Source organism: Panthera uncia, chromosome A2, assembly GCF_023721935.1.
Source record: "Panthera uncia isolate 11264 chromosome A2, Puncia_PCG_1.0, whole genome shotgun sequence".
In the NCBI taxonomy this organism is placed as follows: Eukaryota; Metazoa; Chordata; class Mammalia; order Carnivora; family Felidae; genus Panthera; species Panthera uncia.
Genome location: NC_064816.1, coordinates 26,407,114 through 26,430,814, shown reverse-complemented (window position 1 = coordinate 26,430,814; position 23,701 = coordinate 26,407,114). Strand labels below are relative to the sequence as shown.

The window sequence follows — 23,701 nt, the reverse complement described above, 5'->3', positions numbered from 1 at the left end:
AATTTTTTTTTAATTTTGGCATCTGGAAGACATAGTCTGAGTAACCATTTAGGAACAGTCACAGATCTTGGACTGATAACTTGGTTACTAGGCTTCAATCTAAAGTCAATGAACTGAGTCAGTTATTGCCAAAATCAAAAATTAAAGAGGGAGAGGAGAAAAATTACTTAGAAGTTAATGGCTTTTTTCAATGTCTCATCTATGTTTCCTACCTTAATAGCAATCAGCATATTGTTTGTGGGAAACAGAAACAGAAGAGGTAGGGCTGCAAAGCCCTTAGAATACAGTCTCAGTCTGAGAATCAGCATAAAGAAAAGGACTAAAAGAGATTATGAAATGTAGAAAGCATGTGAAATTTATATTACCGCTGCAGACATGTTTATTAAAATCCAGGCGAGTATTACTTTTGCTTCGGAAATAGGACATAAGAGGAAATTTATGGAGAGGAGAATGTTTGGATGACTATCTCACAGACATAAAGCTCTTAAGGCAGAGCAGTTTTAATTAAGAACAGCATCCTGTGTGAAGTGTTATACCCAAAATAGATCCTAGGGGGGATTCAGTGAAGGGATACATCAATTTCAGACATCTGGAATCCAATTAATAACTTCAGTGCTCTTACATAGCAAATGCTACTATGTTGTAATTTTCACGGAGGTTCTCCGAATGGAAGCTGGATTTCCACAGGGAGGGAAATTGCAGTCATCCTATGTTGTAAAATCTATGTTGCCTGAGGATGGCCATGTTTGTTTTCATTCATGGCCTGTTTTGCTGTAGTTATGCTTAGTGACTAATTGAGTATCCACAAGCCCATCATTCAAGACAAGAAACTACCATTTTGACACTATCCTACACCTACACCATGATGATGGGCCTACAGCCCACCCTTTCACTTACACCATCATATGGAATCTCATGGTCCCATTGCTTTCACTTCTTTTTAAATAGTTTTAGGCATCCCTATGCATTTTGTAAAAGGATAGATTTTTGAGTTGCTTTTTAACTTTATAAAAAAGCATCATGTAGCATATTACCTTTTATTTTTCCTTCATCATATGTCAAGATTTGGCCATACGGGCTAATTGTCTCTGTCAAACAGTCATTTTGATCACTGTAATATTTCATTATATGACTATATCTGTTTATTCATCTACTTTCTGAAGAATATTGATCACTTCCAGGTTCTTGCTGTTTTAATTAGAGCCACTTTGAACATTCTCATGTACAGGAGAAAACTTTCTCCCAGGTATATACCTGGATATAATATTGCTGAGTCACAGGGTATTGTGAATGTCCACTTTAGGCAATCATGCCAAACTATTTTCCAAAGAAGATGCTCCAATATATCCTCTCACCTGAGGTCCGTAGTCTCTCTGGACCACAGAATTGACAGATTCAGGTGTAGCTCAAATTCATCAGCATTTGAAGGTGATATTTGTATGTGAACTTGTGCTGTGTATCCGAAGAAGCTAAGATGTATATGTAGAGGTTGGGGAAGAGAGAGTCAGACTCAGGGTGAAGACAAATGGTCTCTTGGCACAGCTGGTCAGCTAGGGTCCCACTGTCTCAGGGAGGGGTAAGATTTCAAGCCAGGGTACCAGTGCCCTTTGGATTGTTTGGACTGGATAATTTTAAATATTGGTTTCAGACCCTGATTCTAGAACAAGAATTTTTCAAATACTTGTTTCTTTGACTTTAAATAGATACCAGAAATTTTAAGAAGCACTTTCAAGCATTTTGATCTTTTATCCTTTTTTTAAAGGTTGCTTTTTAGCAAACTCCTTTAAACCCCTAAGCAGCACTGAGATGAGATTAATTAAAATATTAGGACTCTTAAAAGATTTTTATGGGTTGTTTATTCTTGAAGTTATAACTCCCAACAATGACATTTTAAAATCAAGCTATACACACACACACTCAAATATGTGTGTGTGTGTGTGTGTATGAATCAAGCCTGGATTTTCATATATATAGTTATATTTACTGATATGCCATTTATGTAAATCCCAGGCTTGGCCCTTTCTACAGTGCCTCTTGAACATCTTAGTAGTAAATAAATGAGAGGTTAGATTCAGGAAGCTGAAAAAGGTGAAAGGATCTCTTTTCTAGTCTGATGCTTCAAAATAGTCACAAGCCTGGCATTGCATTTTAGGTGTTCACTGTAGTGAAGCTGTATGTGTATGTTTGCAGTTGCCTTACATCTGTTTTCTGTGCTGATTTCTGGATTATGGTCACTTATAGGGTATATAAAATGAGCAGTTGAGCCTATAACAAGGAAATTTCAGTTTCTTTCAAGTATTCTGGTTTTTGGTTTTGTTTTGTTTTAAAAGACATTTGAAATCCTCTGTGACAAAGATCTGCTGTCACGCATGGTAAACTTAGCGTTTCAGCTGCATCCAAGGCTTTATATCTTCATTAAAGAAGGTATTTAAATGAAATAGAGAGAGGCATTGGGGAAAGGTTGGCTCCTAATTTATTTGTGCTACTCGCAACAGCCCAGCTTTGAAGGACATTGGAACAGTTCCATCAGAAGTGAATGGGTTTGTGAGTAACAGCATGTTACATTCAATGGGTGTGTAGCAGGGGGTGTGGTTTTGTAACCAAAGGCAGAACAATTATCTTGTAAAAGGAAGAAATTCATGAGCAATCTAGGGAGTGGTGAGTACCCTTAGAATATAGATTTTATGTTAGTCCTTTGTCATCTGCCAACATGTGAGTCCTGGTGCAAGGCACCTGGCCAGATGGTGTTGCGTAGCTCTTTTAGCTCCACCAAACATATGGTGAATATTCGGAAAGATGCTTGTGAGGTCACCCTGTGTCCTCACTGCTCCTCGGTGGTAACCACTTGTGCAAAAAGTTTGCCACTCGTTTGCTTTTCTGTGGAAAATGTCCTATCAGGATGGCCTGGTATTAAAGAGAGGTAGAGGCCCAGGAAGCAAAACTCAAGCCCCAAAGTGGCATTACCTTATCTCACAAGCAAGGCTGGGCCCAGCTGTTCCAGCTGGCCTCTCCTCCTTCAGCCCTTGGGAGTCTAAACTTACCACATCTTCACTTGATTCATATTCTTCTGAGACCAGCAAAAAGTAGATGCTCCACAAAGATGATGTGACTGAATCATCCCATTCCTCTCTCTTCTAGTACTTTTGCCTCTGCTACTAGAAGGAAGGGGATTTGCCTGCCTCTTTGGGTACTTCCTCATTCTGCTCCCATCACTGACCTTCGGCCAGTTCACAGACCATGTGGATACCTCTGCCCTTCCTCTGGGTATGAGTACTTGCTGAACCCTCTCAGCCTCCTTGTCACCTCCTCAGAGCAGCCTTCCCTGGCTGCGTTGTCTGATGTACTTCTCTTATTCTCTGGAATGGTAGTAATCGATTTGATTTGAATAGTTGCCAATTGCCTGCCTTTTCTCCTCAAATGTAAGCCTCCTGAGGGCAATAAACCTTGTCCAGCTTGCTCACCATTGCACAGTGTAATACCATGTGGCAGACATATTACTACTATTAGTTGAATTGAATTTTGAGTTCTGTAAAGAAATAAGCTTCCAATGCTTGGGGCACCTGGATTGTGCAACCCCCAGCCAACAGCTCACTTAGTTCAGCATCTCCAAATGGGTTTTATTTTGAGGGCTTAGTTGTTGCTGCCTAGATTGTGGTGAGCAGGATTCTGAGGCCATATCTACAATAGGGTGTGCCTGGTGGTGTGCTTCTTACAATACAGATGCCCCACTCTCCTCGAGGAGAGCTCTCTTGCCTGGGCTGTGTTTCTAAAGGTTCTGTAATGGGCCTTTGGAAGAAGAATCTACACTGTAGCAGGAGCAAATATGGCAACATTCAGGAGATTGAAAAGAAATGAGAAACTGGCCCCTTGCCTTTTCTCTTTCCTCATTCTGAGTACCACAAGTTGACATCACTCTAGGAATAAAGGAGAACACTCTTGCTCAAACACCGGTATCCAAGACATGGGGTGGGAGGAGGGGAGTAGGGAAGGCCTGTGGAATATGGCTGGTGAGGAAATTGGTTTTTGAGTTAACATTTCCTTTTCTGAAGTTTGCTCCATCATGAAACTCCCTTTCAGAAGCAGTTTCATTTCATTTCTCAGTGAGTGCATTTCTAAAACAGGAGGCCTGAGGAAATCAGACTGGTAGAAATCTCTAGTCCCTGTTGCTTCACCAATTTCCTACACATTAAAAAGCCAGTAAAACTCAGCTATGATGGAGCCTGGGGTGAGGTGACAGAGATCAGTGATTATTTACTGAAAACTTGCCTGAGATGCAGTTGTCCCCTCAGAGGAGGCTGCCCAGCCTGATCTCAGCTGGGAGGTAGATCTCTGTTTGCAACTTGTTTTCTTCTCTGTGCTGCTCTATCATCCCTGCTTTCAAAAATGTTAACCAAAGAAAAGTTGTCAAGAATTTACAGAGTGGATCCAATGAGTGTACTAGGAGCCTATAGACCATATTGATCCAGACAACTACTGTTCCTCAGTAGTCATGTGATGTTGGTTGAGTGATTTAAGTGCCTTGGAGACTCACATGTTTCATCTGGAAAATGGGAATGTTGAACTTGTGCAGCCACTAAGTTGGGAGGGAAAGCACCTTTAACATATGCTTCTTGACTACATACTGGGTGTCAGACCCAGCAACCAGTAAGGATATACCAATGGATGTTACTGTAATTTGGTGATTTCTACCATACACATGAGAACTGGACAGAAGACTTTCTATCAAATTAACTATTATTGAGGGATTATAATGGGAATACCAAGGACTGCTGGGTTAGCACAGTTGATTGCTCTACCCAGCCCAGGTAATCACTATTGCCATCATGGGATTTTCATCTGAAATGATTGGCCCGATTGTTAGGTGGGATCACTCTCATCCCTTATAAACATGAGGCTCATGTGGTAAACTATGAAGAAAATTTTAGCTGTAAAATTTAATCCTAAAATTAATTCAGGTTTGTATTTTACTCTATGCTGATGATTCTCGAATGTAGTGACTCCCATATCAACACCCCTGCAGCCCTTCACAGTCCAGTCCCTGAGCCCTGTTCCTCACCTGCCCTGATGCCATGTTGTAAGAAAGTTCTAAATGGTGGCAGGCCAGGAGGCAGCATGGCAGATCCAGGAAGCCCCGTCTAGGTTTACCTTTCTCAAAGATTGTGCCTCTGACAGGAAGTGACTACTTTGTTATTTTCATTGAAATCAACTGCATAAGACCAGGAGCAGAAACCTCCCTTTGCTGAATTGCTCCTAACAAGCTTCTAATGGAAAACTACAAATTATAATGTCTAGCCAATTAAAGCAATTTTATGATGGCAGCCATGTACTCCACCAAACCTGAATTACCCACCCTGGTTTGTACAGGTTTTACAGGGTTCATGGGATACTCTGAGGACCATTCACAGTACAGTCAATTGAGTAATAGCTGGTCCAAATTGTGATGCTGGCAAAGTCTCATTTGCTGCTTTGGCAATCGGCTTGACAATGTGATACTTTAATGTATAATTGGATAAGCAATTGGGTTCTGTTATAGTACAGTGGTTTGGCATAATTATTTTCCAGTGCTGTGATTTTCTAGTTAATAAATACTTTTGGGGGTTACAAATTCTTAAACATCAACACTCTATACTCCTTGAAAGTAGGATACCATTAATTAATATAAGAGCTTATTTCAGCATTTTGGCCTCATTGGCAGTACTAAAAATTTTTTTTGCTTTAACTCAAGCAAGTTAGGCTTAAGTCAAAGCTTAGACAACTAATCAAATGATAAATGCTTTGTGCATTACCTGGATTTCTCTCCATAAAGGGCAATGATTTGGACTTTGGAAACTTCACAGTGAACAGAGGGAACCAGAGGCCACTTGGTTGCACTTAGAAGTCTCACAATCTAGCCATTAGTTCAGGGTTCCAGCTCACACAGAGATTCAGAAGGGAGGCAGTCGCAGTGCCTGAGTGGCTCAAAGGGTTACATGTCAACTCTTGATTTCATCTCAGGTCTGATTTTAGGGTGGTGGGATCAAGCCCCTTGTCGTGCTCTATGCTAAGCGTGGTGGAGACTGCTTAAGATCCTCTCTCCCTCTCTCTCTACCCCCACCACTCTGTGTGCATTAGCTCTCTCTCAAAAAAAAAAAAGGGTGGGAGGAGGCAGTTAACATATTTTTGCACAAAGAAATATTTGCAGAACCTCAGGGCTCTATGAAAGAAGTAGCTACCAATGGTTGGCAGTACAGACTTATTATTTTGCATCAAATGAAAGCAAGAGGCGATTCATTAGGACACCAAGAGAGGCCAAAGTGGGTGACTAACTGCTCAATAACCAGCACCGAGAGAAACGGTATTTAGTGTTTGGGGAGGAAACTTGTGCTCAAAGGATGCTGGCTGTGTGTATGTGACGGAGTGAGACAACATCCAGAATTATGAAATATCACTCAAGTCAATCTAAATGGTCCAGGAAATCTTAGGGAGTTTGGGAAGCAGGTAACTGAAGAGAGTCACATACTGGGCAGTACAGGAGTGATTTTCATACTGGTTCAGAGCAGCCTTGAGCAGGGGAGCCAGCATCCAAGCGTGCTTTACATAAAGTGCCTGGCAGGAAGTTGTCAAAGAAAGATCTGCCTGAAGGGAGGCATGGAGACCCTCTCACTAACTGCATACACTGTAGCTAAGTCACCAGCACACTGGATTATGGGGCAGCTGAGCTCGCCTCCAGCCTGACAGGCCCCCTTCTGGTCCAGTCTATGCCTGCCCAGCTCCCATGATTTCTGGTCCAGCTGCTGCAGTAGCAGTCTCTAATTCATTCTCCAGCCAGGCCACTCAATGAAAAATTATTCTAAGCTTTTAATTTCCCTTTAATTTCTTCTTCTGAACCAAAAATAAAATTCCCATTTCTCAGCCATCCCCACAGGCTGCAAATTATCTGCCATGTCCCTTACTTTTCTAGTCAGTGACTCAACCAAGATCCCTTTTCCCTCGATGCTGTGCACTTCTGTTCCCTCTGCATGAAATACCCTTTTTCCCTGCTCTCGATTCATGGCTTTCTAGACATTGTTAGCATCTCAGCTTCTCCATCATTTCTTCAGTGAGGCCTTTCCCCCCACGACCCCTCCCCCACCATTCTACCATCCCCACACATCACAATGCATTGGTTGCTCTTCAGAGCTCTTATCATTTTAAACTATTTTGACTTTCAGTGTCTGTCCAAAAAGAAAAAAAAATTCTGAAGCCTCCTTTGATTCAGCCCAATAGAAACAACTACATCCACATCCTAGAAGGCCCATGCTGTAGCCTCATACTTGCAGTGACTTTCCTCACCTCAGCTATACTTCCCACCTCTGGACCATCTTTCAAGGTTAATGCTGTGCTTAATCCTCTATTTCTGACATTGTTTTACTTCATCTATTTTCTCACTCGACTCTTTACCTTAAATAAATTTAGTTTAAAAGGAAATTTGAGATGACATCATAAATGGGAGATAACCCTCAAAATCAATATGATGTAAACAAAACAATCTTATTACATTCTAGCTAGAGTCTGGATGGCTCCTCTCTTTCTGCTAGAGGTCATGCTGGTACCATAGTAAGGACATGCTAGTACTAAGACTTTTGATTAATCAGATTGAAAAGGGAGTAACTTTCTCTTAGCAGGATTCAAAGCTGTTTGTGGCTTTGAATCATAGACTGGAGGCCATCTTCTGGGCCAATGAGATACCTTTCCCATCTTTTTTTTTTTTTAATGTTTATTTATTTTTGAGAGGAAGATAGTGGCGGGGAGGGGCATGGAGAGCAGGAGATAGAGAATCTGAAGCAGTCTCCACACCGTCAGCGCAAAGCCCGATGCAGGTCTCGAACCCATGAACTATGAGATCATGACCTGAGCCGAAGTCAGATGCTCAACTGACTGAGCCACCCAGGCACCCCATGTTTTCCCCATCTTTAAACAATGGAATGTTAAGGCTTCTCAAAATGGCAACTAAATTTCAGTTCTCTGACAACTCTGAGAGAAGGTCAGGCTTATGAGGAAAGCTAAGTCAGAACTCCTCAGGAAAGAGGGGTGCCAGCAGTTGAGGAAGATAGCCATGGCAGGAGTTGCAGTAGAGCTGGCATGCACCTCATGTGTTTGCTAAAGCCATTCCCACTGCCCAGAAATCACATGCTTTAAGCCCAGTGGAAATCCTGATTTTTTAAGTCAACCAAAGGCCCCACCTAGCAAGAATTACTCTGTTCCTCAGATATTCTGAGAACACTGTGATGGAACTTCTAGCCCAGTTCTTATACCAGACTGACTTATATTACATATGTATAAATCTGTCTGCCCTTTGAGGTGGTAAGACCCCAGGAGGCACAGATTGTGGCTTATTCATTTTGACAGTTCCCATAATGCCTAGAACAGTGCCTGGAATATATCATGTGCTCAACAAAGGCTTGTTGGCTATATTGAAAATAGAGGCAGAGAATTAGTTCTAAAAGAAAATTATGGATTTACTTCCGTGTTCATTGATATTATTTCCTTTTCAAGACTATACAAACACCTGTCTGAATAGAACCATCAACCCGTAAGAAATAGTTTAAGCTTCCTGCTCTTTATGTTGTTTTAGAAAATAACAATGAAATATATTAACATACTCTATAACAACACTCAAGTTTATATTCAGCACTTGCTTCTTTAAGAAGTGGTATTAAATTGTTTCCCCCCACCTTCCCCAGCCTTTGAAGACAACTTGGCATTTTATTACAGGTTAGTTCCAAATCCTGAAAAACATTTAAATTATTGTGAATCATTCTTCCTACTGTATTCCATTAAAGAGCTATAAAAAACTCAATAGCCAAGGCAGTTTGAGCATTACATCAGGGAATTGATCTTTACCTCACATACCTTGTGATAGCACACTCAATGCCCAGGAAGGAGCAGAATGTCAAAATTGACACATATCACTACTTCAGTCAGAAATCCTGTTAACACTACCTTCTCCAAAATCATTTCAGGCAGATAAAGTGAAATGACTGCAGATACATTTTTTTTTTTATCTCTTTTCAAACTTATATGGAAATAGAATGCTCTTCCAAGAGCCATCACAGACTTTACTCTGTTGAGTGAATAAAGATTTTTTGGCTCAAATTTTTTTGCAAACTTTCTAACTCTGGTGAGCACTTTCCCCTAAAGAACCAAGTGCCTGTGAAAACAGTGTCAACTGTTCAACAGTTTCACTGTTGCCTAGAGAGGAGGTAAGGAATGTGCTGTGGTGTTGAGCACTGTCATGGCCATTTAACTTGTGTGATATGATTACCAGGAGGAAAGACGGAGCACTGTAGTGCATTGAACCCCAGACGCCGTCAACAGGAAGAAGCACCGTTCCTTCATGTACGACTAACAAAGAAAAACACTGCCAATTAAATTATGACACACCGTCAATTGTGGAGCACACTTTGATTTCAGAGATGTGAAAATGTGGAAAAGTGTGCGCCTGAGAACCACTGAGCTGTGAGGTTTAAAGAGTACTCCTCATTTCATCCAATACTAAGCCTTAGAGTGAACAAAATGCTAGTTTTGATTTTGGTCTTCCTTTGGACAGCCTGTGTCTTTTCCTGGATTCATAGCAAGGCAGGTGTGGGAACAACCCAAATGTGAACCAAGAACTTTCAGTGTTTTGGCTTTTCTTTTTCAAAGGGGGTCCCCCAGGCTGAGTTACCAGATAAAATATAAGAAGAAGCCCAGTTAAGTTTGAATTTTAGATAAATAAGTAATACTTTTTAGTAAGAATATGTCCCAAATATCACATGAGACATACAGGACACTCAGTTAATTTGATTTAGTATTTTTATTTGCTAACTCTGGCAGCCCTGATTTCAGGGTAATTTTGACTGCATTTGATCATTACCACATGCTTTTATTCTAAGACCTTGACCTTGACCTGTGAGGAGCCTCCATTGATACCTTTTTTACTCTTAACAACCTGGAGAGTTAGGGATTATTATAGGTCATTTTAAAGCTGCAGGAGCTAAATTTTCTCCTCAGACTTCAGTGCCTCACCAGAGTCGTTGGTTTGGGCCATACAAATTCTGACCATAGCTCTTAATCCTTTTAGTGTAATTAAGGTCCAAAAAGACACACGTCATTGGGGAACCATGAAGATAGGAAAGGCAAGTTTACTCCTGGACAAAACCTCTCTGTCCCCACTGTGATGGGGTTGGTGTATCCAGCCTGATAGTAGTAATAATAGCAGCAGCAAACACTAAGTACCACTTATTACTACTAAGTGCCAAGTACATCTACTCAAAACTCTTACTGCTCCCTTTTTACAGTGGGGGGAAACTTAGGCACAAAGAGGTTAAGGAGCTTGCCCTCTCATTGTCAAAGTCTGAGCCTAACCTTATCTTCTTGGAGAGATGTTGCTAGATGTTCCTTAGATAAGCCCTTCTCCCCCGTCACTCTGTATCATAGCACTCTGTTTCTTTACCAAGTTGAAACTCAAAAGCCTTTCAAAGCAGGTCAGGCCCTCCCAGCAGCAGCACTCCCATTTGGAAATGCCTCCTCCTTATTTGTAATAAATCATTTGGTGCCTATTCTCCCTACCTGGGTACCCTTCATATGGGCAGCAAAAGGGTCTTTTCCATTTGTAAATCCCCCCCCCCCCCACCATTTATAATTAACCATTTGGTGCCTATTCTGAGTATCCCATAATGACAATAAATGGGTCTGTTTCAGTGTTCTAGTGCCAGGGCCAGCCCTTAGCATTGTGGGGACAGAATAAATACCATGTGCATTAGTAAGCAGTCAGTGCCTTTCCCTGTGGACAGCCTAAATTAATCTGGAAGGTTCATCTGAAGTTCTCCCCTCCCCCAATAAAGCTTCCTTCTGGCATGTAGTGCCTTCTGCATAAACCACTGTTTGAGGTCACTAGAGCTTACCTCTCCCAGCCTGCAATGGCTTGCAGCCACCAGGTTCCTGGGTTGCCTCAGGAAGGAAGAAATGTACCCCAAACTACACCACGTTTAATTTCTAAGTCACCTGGGTGCCTCTTTGAAGACGCAGGTCTTGCTCATCAGGATCATTCCTGGACTCCCTATTTCTGTAGAGAAGAAAAGCAGTTGTAGGACAGGGTTTGCAAACAACAGCCTCTCTTCTATTGACAGGGTGACAAGCAATGGTCTTAAAGGGAAATGTATTATTACTCTATGTGCATGGGCTCTATCTATACACATACACATTTCTCCCAAATGCCTTGCTTCTCAAGGAGTAAGTGCACCTCAGAATTAACTGAGAAGTTTGAAAAAGTCCCCAAACCCAGGCTGTCCCCAAACAAATTAAATCAGAATCCCTGGGTGGACCCAAGCAATAGTGTTTTTTAAAGTTCCCCAGGTGAATCCAGTGGGCAGCCAGCACTACTGTTCTAAAGAAAGCCACATTTTTCCATCTGGGGCTTTTAGGAGGGAAACCTCTCAGTTTTAAAAACCATATACAGCAGAGCTTTGCAAATATGATTAGTTTTTGTTTTATTTATTTCTCTACCTCGCATAAACAACTTCGAAGTGTGGGCACAACGTTGCCATCTGTAAGGCATATGACAATAACAGACGGTCTCCTAATAACCAGGGAGGCATTAACGTTCACAGGCTCTAAATTATTTGGATTCATCTGGTATGATCTGTGGTGATGAAGCCACTTAAGGCTGGGTTTCTGTGTCTTTTCAATGGCAGCACCAGAAGTGGGAAGGCCATATTTTCTGGGCTGTATATATTGTTCTTTGTCATCCTATTGAATTGTTACAAGATGGATTTATAACAGACCTAAAGCTAGTATCAAAATGAAAATTAGTTCTTGAGTAGAAAAATAGCAATCCTGTTTGACTCGCCTGTAGCGATGGTGTTCTATCTGCCTCTGCGAGGAGGGAAATGACTTCTTAATGTGGTTTTCTTCCACTAAGGAGAATTAAATCTATGTGGCAAAATGTAAAACCAGAGTGCTGGCAGCCAAATTCTGAACAGAAGATCCATGACCCTCATCAACATATTTGTGGCCCAGTTATATGCTAATGAACCTCATTTAGACTCAAACTTACCCCAAGTGGAAATATAGCTCAGCTGGAGAGCCTGGGTATCATTCCTTCACTGGTTTGCTTTGTGTGTCAAAGTTTGCTCAGAAATACTGGGGAAATTTCTCCATCTGCTCCAAGGGGCCACGTTGGGGGGAATGGGGTCTCTCTGGGTTAGATTTACAGTGATTTTGGCCCAAGATAGCAAACTCCACTATGTTAGTGGGGAGACTTTTTGCTGAGGCAGCAAGATGCTTTCCAAAGGACTGCCTTTTGGCTGGGGAGGGGACTGTGCCTGGTGGGTGGAACTGGCCACTCAGGTGGCAGGCAGCTCCTCTAGGATAGATAAAAAGGCAAAAATTGTTGGGAATAACTCAGCCACTGCCTAGCTGGCTGATCTTTGACAAGCAAATGAACTTCCTCAGAGCTCAATTTCTTCCTTGGTAAAGATGGAGCTAAGCGGTGCCTGCCTTGTGTAGGGATTATGTTCAGATTAAATGAAATGGTGCAGGATGAAATAATACACATCAAAGAAACTACCGGTTCATATCATAAATACTGGCCATCATTGGTACTGTTAAAACATTTAACTCAAACGACTTACAAAATACTACACTGCACATCCTGTGAATTTATACCTTCAGCATTTTACAATGGATAAAGCCACACACAGGAATAACAAATTTAGTTAATAAAACTGAACTGCAATAGGAGATTAAGGGGGAAAATTGAGCTCTTCTAATGAAGAGCTCTGAGAACATCCTCTCTCTGGTAGAATGGAAATTTTATTTACTCTATATGCAAATCTGAGACATATACAAGATGTTTTTAAAAATAAATATGTGTATTTGAAGAGGATTTTTAAATGATTTAATTGACTTAGATCGATTGTTAATTTCTTGATGTTTTCTAATTTTTTTTAACTGTTTGCCTGCTAAAGCCTCTTTTAATGGATATGCTCTTATTTCTTACTCAGTACTCATGGCTCTTGTACTGTTATCACAGATTTGCTTGGGCTATTTTGCTTCACTGAACAAAACTGCCCCGAGCTCATATAAGAGAGACTAAGCCAAAGAGAATAGTAGGGAAACCATAGGCCACTTTAGGAGAATGATCATGGGTAGGTGTAAAACAGTTTCTTCATTGAATGGTGAGTAAAATACATGAATGATGCCAGCCAAGCATAAGATCAGAGAGTACTGGGGATTACTGTAAATGGGAGGAAGCTCCCCAGTCTGTGACCTCCCACTTACAGCCTCCAGCAGACAAGACAAGGCATCGAACAGGCCACAGCATAGCCTGATCTGGTTATGTTATCACCAAATGTGGACACTTACATGACACCTCCCCATTTTCAAATTTTGGCAACCAATACAATTAAAGGACATACACCTTTCAGCCTCTGATTTGCAAATTCTGTTTAGCCATCCGCACAACACTTGTTCAGAGATCCCAAGGACCCATTATTAATAAGCCTATTCCATTGTTTTCTCCAAAGCTCCAGAAACATGACAAAGAGGAAGAGGACTCCCCAACCTTGTGGAGATCTGAGGAGGAAATGGCATCAGAAGCTGCAGCACTAAGGGTCTACTTTCAGTGACTTTGCAGGTAAAGACTGTGCTTTCATCATCACTCACAGCTTCCATGGGGCCTTGGAAGAAGACTCCCTGCCCAGGATGGGGACACATAAAAATAGGTACAGAGGAATTCAAAAGATATAAAAGCCTGAGGGGAAAAAAACCCTGACCCTTGAGGCAGGGATTCCTACCTCTGGGTTTCCTCTTCCTCCCTGCCTCCATGTCACCTTCTACATAACTATCAGCTCACTTCCTTCCAGCCACCTTCCCCTAGCCCACCTGGGTCACCATCCTGCCCTTCTCCAGTTCAATCCTGCCAGGCAGCCCAAGATCTTTTGTAATGCATACCTGATCCTTTAAAAAGTTAATACCCACTGAGTGCTCTAGTCTCAGATTTCTATATAGGCTGGAAGGGGTTTGTGAGCCAGCTGACTCACTATCTTCTGACCAGATCAGTCTTTCTTCCACTTGGGCCTCTTCTCTTCAGCTGCTATTTGGTAAATTGCTTTTGTAAATTCCCTTTAGTTTTGGCTGCTGGGAAGCTCAAGGCCACAGGGAAAGGGCAGACGTGATAGAATTATCTCTTTGCATTAATGATGTTGAATTGTTGAGAGATGAGAGATTTAAGATTCTGGTGGAAAGCTGTAGCCAGTTTCCTTTTTTAAAATGCATATCTGCACCAAATATTTATAGAATATCCAGGAGCTTATGGATCTTCTGAAATGTACTAATAAATGGGGTTGCCATGAAATATTGGGGCATCCCTAGACTAAAAAATACCACCTATATTTTATCTGTCAACCCTGCAAAAACAAAACAAAAACAAAACTCCTTCCATGGTCCTCAGATAAAGTGTCTCTCTCCTAAATAGTTTTTTTCCTTTTGGGAATTATCTGCTTCATCTGGTCTTGTGTTTATACTATAAGCTGTTGAAGTAGATCAGACACAAATTAAAAACACAATTAGTGAATACTGGTAGCAACAGAATTATATAAAATTATATCCACTGCTTAGTGGTCATGATTTTTAGGTAGAAAATATGTTCATTGTATTCCATTTTCCCTTTGAAATAGGAGTCTTTTATAGTTAGTTTTTAGTATTTGTGCATTTCTTGGGCATTCTTTCCCCTGCCTCCTTTTTAAAGTATTCCAATTACTTGAAGACCAAGTATCAACTATGTCTCCCCCATTATTGTTCATGCATGTCCTAGTGCTCAGGCACTTGCATTCTAGAACACTTACTGCATTGGAGAATGAAACTGGAGAATGTCATTGGCTTGTCAGCTACATTCCATTCAATTGCCTGAAGGGATATAGTGTAGTGCTAGCAAAAGCTGTCTTTGATCATTTATTTCTAAACTTTTCTACTGTTCACCTTCTCATTTCTTCCTTCTTCCCTTCTTCCTTCCCTCCTTCCTCTGGATCAAGCCAGTCTACCTAAGAACACAGACCCATAGGCATGGCTGCAGATCTCCTTCTGTTCCTCTTCTGAAAGCCAGTGTGTCATTGTGGGATGTCCCATTCAAATGGGGTTGCTGTTCTTCAGACTCAACTTACTAAGCTGATCTTTTCTTTTTTTCTTCCAGTTTCTTATGTAATAGGGACTTCCAGATCAAGGCAAGAAAGCTCTAGACTTTTCCTGAGGCTTGCTGAATTGTAGGACTCTGTGTTAGAATGCATTTTCTAGACATTTTAAGAGGATTTAAACTCACTACCCAAGTTTCCTGTATGCTTTGCTTCACCAGTTTTTGCTTCTGTCATGCCTTGAGGCCTAACATCTCCTGTCTTCTGGGTGAATCAACTTGCCTTGGAAGTCTTGCCAGAAAGACATTCATCCCAGCTTGCTGTACAAACTATTGCCACAATGCCTGTGGGTTTTTTAAATTAATTAGCATTAATATCTCTCTTTAAAGGCCTTTGGTTACAGACCAAACAAATCACCTTCAGTTTTATCAGCCATCAGAGGTAGGAACAGAGAAAAGGAGCGATGATGATGTGGGTTGCCAAATAGCTCAACTAGTAACTTGGAGGCTAGGGACTTAAGCATAGGGTCCTAAGATTTCACCAAGAGCACCATCATCTCCTGCAGTATAAAGGGATAATATATATTTCCCCTTAGAGGCAAAGGTTTGATACCCACTCTCATTCCTTTTCAAAATGCATCTGCATACCAAATGTTTATGTAATGTTAAGGGATTCATAGAACTTCTGAAATTTCATTAATAAATAGGGCTGTCATGCAATATTTGAATATACCTAGAGCTAAAAAAATTATTCATTGTTTATGTGAAATTCAGATAAACTTGACCTCTCCAAGGTTTCCCCATTACACCCTCAGCAGCAAGTCGGTCTTAGGCAGAGCCAGTATGGAGACAGTCATGTTGCTCACCTGGGAAGACTGCGCAATTCAAAACATGCACAAAGGCAGGTAGACTAGGGTTCAGCCCTGGAAAGGATAATAATAGCCAACATTTCCAAGTTTCTAAGATACAGGTTCTATTATCCCATCTTGCAGATAATAAGAAAACTCAATCTCAATGATGTTAAGTGTTATTACAAGGTAAATAGTTCCAAGTGACAGAGTTGAGATAGAACCCAGACACTCAAACCCCAAAGACCATTCTCTTAGTCTCTGGACTGCCTATCTTGCTAAAAGAGCTCACTTTCCCAGCCAACACAGCCCCTGCATTCCAACTCTCCTTGCTTGCAAGTTTTTCCAGACTGAACTAATTCTTATCTAGGCACCTGTCCTCTTCACTCCACCATGTGACCAAGTACCTAAGTAATATGACCTTGGGCAAATACAGTGTTTCCCAAATCTCTCTTATTCCTATGTCATCATGCCTTTCTCTCTCTCTTTCTCTCTCTCTCTGTACCAGGGTATTGTTTACTCGTTATTTACCTGATTCACTTTTAAACGTTCTATGTTAATGTCAATGAAAAACAAGTATTATTTGCAATTAGAAATTAAGAATAAAAATAAATATGAAAGAAAAACAATGCTGATGAATTCCAGCTTGGCATAGTTGCTTGCCTATAGACATTGGGAGTGAGATTCATTCTCTTTGCTAAAAAGAGAGGCTAGCCATTGTTACAGAGGCATTCCATTCCAGCACTGAACAAAGACTCTCTATTTGACTTATTTAAAAGGATTAAAAGGGAATAATTTATTAATAGTGAGATTCAGTGAAGATCATCTAAAATTATCATAAACAGACAAATGATACCTGTCTTTGAAAGACAGCAATGGAGGTCAGAATTCAAACCCAGAGCAAGCTGACTCCAGACCTGTAGCAATCCCCCTAAGTTAGTGCTCCCCATGTCTCTCACCAGGTATGTGGAGAAGATAAGGCACCTGGGGGGAACCAGAGTCAGCTTCCCTAGGGATAAGAGCCCAGTATCTTGTACTTGGCTGGAGGACACTGGGCAGCAAGCCCCACATCATGCCCTACTGCTCCTGACAGGCATGCTTAGTCTCTAGGCTGATGGGATCTATCTGAAATCACTGCTTCTCCTGGGAGACCAACTCCTAGGGCTTGGCCTTCACACTGTGTTTGCCATTAGTCTATCTTAAAAACCAGTGTGCAAACCTGTACCCAGAGATGCCCAATATGGGGAAGGGACTATAATAGACAAAAACAAAACAAAACAAAACAAAAACCAAAAAACCTACTCTCTCCTGAATGTTTGGTGTGGAAATACTAGCAACCTCTCAGTAAGTAGAAACCCCTGTTTTGTATCTTCTTTACGTATAAACCCCCATTAATCCTCAAGCATGACAAGACTGCCATAGGACCACAGAGATAAACATCCTCAAACTATGAACTCTTTACTTAGCCTCTTGAAGCCATCAGGGCATCAACATTCGCTTAGATGTATAGAATTCTCTTGATCTTCCCATGTAAGCCTGCAGGATGTTTTGGTGTTTTGACTACTCTCTGTATCCTTTTCCTAGCAGAAAATGACTTTGAATTGCAATTTCTTAAGCAATAGTGAAAAACAGACATTGCCTTCATCAGGTATGGCAGAGACAACAGCCCAAGTGTTGCTGAATGAAGCTCCTCCACCTGACAGATCCCTGATGAGGGTGGGAATCCCTTGGTTCCAGGAATTCAACATCTGCCTTCTGCTTAGGTGAATTCATGCAGTGGCTCCCCACATACTGGGCTGAGTTCCGAGATGGGGCTTTGTGATGGCTCTTTTGGTCTGTGTTCTGAATCACATCAGATTACAGTGCATCCATATCCCTTATCTAACTGCATATTTCCTGGAACATAATAATTCTTTACATAGGTGTTTAGTACCTGGGTGTGCTGCCTTTATACACCAGTGTTGAGCTTCCTACTTAATTGTAAAGCAATGCCATGTGTCCTAGTGAGGGAAGGCTCCCACCCCATGTTAGAACTGAGTGAGCTAGTTGCTTGTAAAGTCTGCAAGCATCACCCCTAACTCTGATAGGAAGAGCAGAGAAGGTTTCCACACCCTGTTGTGTCAGCAGAGTTCATTTGTAATTCATCAAACTCTCCTCTGTGCATGCCGTTATTTTATAGATAATTGGTTGCCTCTCATTACTCATAACAGAGCCATGCAATTTCGAAGCAACTGAGTCAGCCCAAAACAGCATTATTAGTAGTTACAGATATACTGTCGAGGCAAAATTTTGACACTGGCATTTTTGAAAAATCACCATAATTCCAGCCACTGGACCACACTTATATCATAATCATGGACAGTCGAGGTGGACGAGAAAGGACAGGTTTGCTTATTTAGCACCTGTTCTGGTCACTGAATCGTGCCTTTTAAAACATACCCCACCAGTTTGGACAAATTCTCCTCCTTCTCAGAGAGGGTCTGCTCTCAGCCTAGCAGCCTCTGATGAGAAAGGCCAGAAAACCGATCATAGTATTCTCATGTTTTCTCAGGAGAGAGGAGGGTTTTAATGTCAGTTCCTTGGCAGTTCAATCCTAAACCTACCAGGCAATTCCCATGTGGAGGTATGATTAGGACCGATGAATGTGTTTACCAACACTCATTGCCAAATTAATACAATCAAAATTTTTCTTTACCATGGAAGTACAAGAGAAGATTCTTTAAGGCTAATGACACATTAGTATATTCAAAGCTCTTTATAAAAAAAAAGTCATCATTTTAAACACAGCTGGAAAAGAGATTTTAGTTTGTTTTTTCTTCTTCTGCACTTCATGTTTCTAGAGGATTGTGCTGCCTCTCCTCTTATTCTGTGAAGACTACCTTTACAGAACCAGATTTCAGTAGTAAGGAATTAAAGACTCTATGTTTTGGATTAAATATAAATAAAGTCACTATGGTCTAAATTGTGAATGAGAAACCATAGATTTATAGCAATTTTAGAAATAATCAAACATGATGTCCTATTAAGTGGTTTATTTTGTCACAGCCCAAAAAGATGACCATCTAGTTATACTTGAAAAACTTCCCTTTATACAAATTCTGAGACAGTCTATACCCCATGGCTTCAAAATGGGTTTTAGCTTTAGTAGATTATTTTTGTAATATTTTACCAAGATCCAGCTGTCTCTTACATGTGCCCAATAGTTCAGGCAAAATATTTCTACAGGCCATTGATGACTAAAGTATCTACAGAACTCTTCCACTGAGATTTAGCTCAAGTGATAGTAAAAATGACTCATGTCCCATGGTTAATTGTTAACTCTCATGAATCCTTGAATGACATGAACCCTCAGCACAGAGTTCTTTTCAGAAAAGTGTAATCCAAATGCCAATAATAACTTTGTTTTAGTTGCATCTTGGAAAACGATGATAGAACAAAGCCCATCATCATCACCATCCCCAGGATCCGCATCTCCAGAAATGGATAATATATCACACATCAATATGCATACTCTTGCAAAAACTTTCCAAAAAATTTTACCGACTCCCAAGACTTGTTTTTTTTTTTCTTTTTCCTTTCAATGCTTAATTCTCTTTACTCTGTGTGGTGTTCTCTTTTCATTTTTCTCATTTTGTCTTTGTCTCTGCCAGAAAGGAGGAGGGTAGAAAAAGAATCTCCTAGAGGTTGTGGGAGGTTAATATGAAGGAAGGCTCTAAACATTCATATTAGTAATCTTCAACCTATCATGTTGTCATAACTAATGTTTATACAGTTCATTCCATTCTTTCCCTAACATGTCCCTAAGCCACCTCTTACATAATAAGTCCTCCATTATTTTGACATTCCAGGCATCTATCAAGTTAAGTGCTCAACCAATGAGGGCACACTAGAAAAGGCAGTTCTAAATTGTGCTTCTTTTGGTGTTAACAGTTTTCCAAAAGACACTGCAGTATGTTTTTTTTTTATTTGTTTAATGTTTCATTTATTTTTGAGATCGACAGAGACAGAGAACAAACAGGGGAAGGGCAAAGAGAGAGGGAGACACGGAATCCAAGAAGCAGGCTCCAGTCTCAGAGCTGTCAGCACAGAGCCTGACATGGGGCTCGAACTTGTGAACCACGAGATCATGATCTGGGCGGAAGTCGGATACTTAACTGACTGAGCCACCCAGGTGCCCCAGTATGGTTTATTCCTTCTAACTTATCCTAAGTGATGAGCAATGGAGACTATATCTTCTTTATTAAAGTAAAATCCAAAAACAATGGAGGGAAGAAAGGAGAGGAGCTAAGGAAACAACATTAACAGAATTAAAATATCCCATTAGGCCCACTTGTCTCAATAGTGTTGGTAAAATTAGACCCTCAGCCCAATTCTATGTAATGTGCCCCTTCTTTTTCCTCTTCCCTCATTTAATGGTAAATAAGGAAAGACAGTGCTATGGAAGCCATCTTGGGAGCTCTCCTTCACTTTCTTGTGGCCAGGTCATTTAGGGGATAGATACCTGCCATCCATGCTATGCCCTTCCCAGACCCCAATGCACTGACCTATTACCATTTTGCAACCCTGTCACTAGGCAAATATTGTTTCCCCTACTAGAGCCTCCCATAAATAATCTGGAATCAAGAGAAAGTCAGGTGGCAGATAATGCCTCCCCCTCTAAAGAAAATGCTTGTCTGGAGCTTTACACAGAACTTTCTAAAATGTGCTTTAAAAAGAAAAGACTGGTAAGGTGAAAATTATGTCTCAGCCCCCCTACCAAAAAAGAATATATATATATTTTTTAGTCACTTGTCCTAAGCACTAGACATGTTCACCACCAAATCAAAGTATAAAAAGACAACTTTCAGTTTCCTAAGAATAATGTATGGATTGTCTGCCATGTTGTTTTTTACTGTCAATGGAAATGTCTTAAATAATTTAAGCTTGCTCCCTAGGAACATAGTCACTAAACTTACTCTGTGGACTTGGACACATCATTCTATTGTGCCTCACTTTTCCTGTATCCGAAATACTATTGTGGAAAGCACCTTAATTATATCCTAAGGTTTTTCTTAGAATAATGCAAAGTAATGGCTAGGAAATACACTAGCAAAAACAGCTCTAAATTGTGCTCATTCTAGATTTAATACTTCTCTGATGATACAAGAGACATTTCAGTATGTTCCGCTACCTCCAATTTATCACAAATGGTGAGCAGTGGAGACTATGAGTATCCATTACTTGTGCCAATATGTAGATTCATTATTTTCCCTGTGATTTCAATTATACTTTAAAGATGATAAATTATGGAAATGTTCAGGTAATGATAAATTAGTTTAAACAGTAATTAAAGAATACAACCTGTAGGGCAGGATATTTTCAGACCACCAAAAGAGAAAAGAAAAGGTATGACTTCTGCTTTTATTCCTACCATACAAAATAATTTGAATTAAATATCCCACAGTGTTCAACTAGGAAAAAATTGTATAGAATATACACAAACATCTGCTAAAAGGTAACAAAGCAGCAAGGGAATATAATAAGGTCAAGATGCAAGAGCAGCTAGAAATCCAGAGAGGAGCCTAGCATTTGGGGCTGCTTTTCTGCTGAGGGTATTTGTATCTTGGAGAGGCAGATGGGGCTAAAACAATAAAACCTAGGTTTCAAATAGTAGAGCACTTTCTAAATCTCCATACCTGGGTGGGCATGCAAAAATATGAGAAGGTGATACCGTTCAAAAAAGAGTGACCCAGGGGCGCCTGGGTGGCTCAGTCATTTAGGTGGCTAACTTTTCCCAGGTCATGATCTCATGGTCTTTGGGTTTGAGCCCCACTTTGGACTCTGTGATGGAAGCTCAGAGCCTGGAGCCTGCTTCCAATTCTGTGTCTCCCTCTCTCTCTGCCCCTCTCCTGCTTGCTCTCTGTCTCTTTCTCAAATAATAAACACTAAAATTTTTTTTTTAATAAATAATTAAAAAAAAAAAGAGTGACCCAGATGTAAGCCAGCCCTGCTACCAGTGGTAGCACAATTTCAAATCATCTGGGCAATCAAGAAAGTTTCAGTCTTGGAAATGTGAGATCCCAACTTGCTAGTCTTATTAGGTTCCTGGCAGAAGCAAAGAAAAAATAATCCCTGGAAGAAAATAATATCATCCAAGATTTTAAATCATGTCTACAAATTATTTTCTTCAAATGCCCAACACATGAATGTGCACACACATACCCCATAGCATATTTGGAGACGAGTCAATACAATTAAGATTAGAATCATAGGATACCTAAAATTGGAATGATCAGAAGTAGTCATTAAAATAACTATGTTTAACTTGTTTCTAGAAAGGAAAGATTTTTAAAAACCTTTCCTGAGAGCTGGGATCTATAAGAAAATGAGATGATGTGAAAAAGAACCAAATAGAAATTCTAGAACACAAAAATACAATAACCCCAGGAATGAATTTAGCAGGAAAAGGAAAGTTACTAAATTTTTAAAGATGAGCCATATGAAAATATTCAGCATGAACCAGTAAGAGATGAAGGAAGAGTGGGAAAAAGGATAAGAAAGGTCAGAAGACATAAAATATAATGAGAAAGCCTCATAGATATGTATTCACCATTCCAAAACTTCCAGTGGAAGCTATAATTAAAGAGATAATAGCTGTGAATTTTTCAAAACTGGCAAAAGCCACCAATCCAAAATTCAAGAACACACCATACCCCGAGCAGGGGATTTGGCATCCCCACCTAAGCTTATCATGATAAAACTGCAGAAGGACAAAGAGTGAGTTGTCAGGTTTAATAGTGGGGGTAGGGTAGGAAAACCTTACATTCAAAGGAGTAATAAAGGAAGAGACCAAAGGCAACAAGAGCAAAAAAGAAAATGACAAGACCATGGAATCACATCTTTAAAGAGCTGAAAGAAAATAAGCATCAACCTAGATTTTTATAGCCAGTTAACACGTTCTTTTAGAATAAAAGTGAAATAAACACACTTTCTGACAAGGCTGAGAGAATTTGTCACTGGCAGACTCATCCAAAAGGAATTCTAAAGAAAAAGAAATCAATGGAAGTTAGAAACAATTTTGAACTAAATGAAGAAAACTAAAAATGGTAGATGCAACTAAACGTGTTTATAGAGTAACTTACTTTAAATTATGACTGCTGTGCATTTAATGGAAGGAAATAAAAGCTGAAAGTAATATGTTAAACATCTGAATATTGCAGTCATTAAAAAGGAAAAGAGCATATAACGAATAATTTTAGGCCAATAAATTTGAAAATTGGGGTTCAATTTGTAAATTTCTAGAAAAAATACATTTTACCCAAACTGACACAAAGTAAAAAAGTTAGTTGAGTGTGAACTTCAGTTCAGGTCATGATCTCACTCACGGTTCGTGAGTTCAAGCCCCGTGTCAGGCTCTGTGCTGACAGTTCAGAGCCTGGAGCCTGCTTTGGATTCTGTGTCTCCCTCTGTCTGTCTCTCAAAAATAAAGAAATACTAAAAAAAAATTTTTAAACCGAAGTCCAACCTAAATTAGAACCCTTCTCACAATGACAGCATTAGACCCAGATAACTTTACTGCTGATTTCTACTATGCAATTAAGAAACAAGAATCTGAATAAGATTATTATCATCTGTATGACTGTTGGAAAAATTCTGACAGAAAATAAAATGAAAGAGAAGGAAATTCTTGCACCTCTCAATTTGTTGTAGGAATTGCCTTGCACATGAACATGACAAGAACATAACA

General features: G+C 40.2%; 1 protein-coding gene across 1 annotated transcript in view; it reads left to right on the top strand.

The window, feature by feature from the left end:
• FHIT (fragile histidine triad diadenosine triphosphatase) overlaps positions 1–23,701 on the top strand; it is a 263,625-nt gene that overhangs the window by 221,041 nt on the left and 18,883 nt on the right. The window contains exon 4 of the mRNA XM_049640843.1: positions 13,527–13,636. Coding sequence (XP_049496800.1) covers positions 13,527–13,628 — 102 coding nt within the window. The 3' untranslated portion in view covers positions 13,629–13,636. The remainder of the gene's footprint in view (positions 1–13,526; positions 13,637–23,701) is intronic.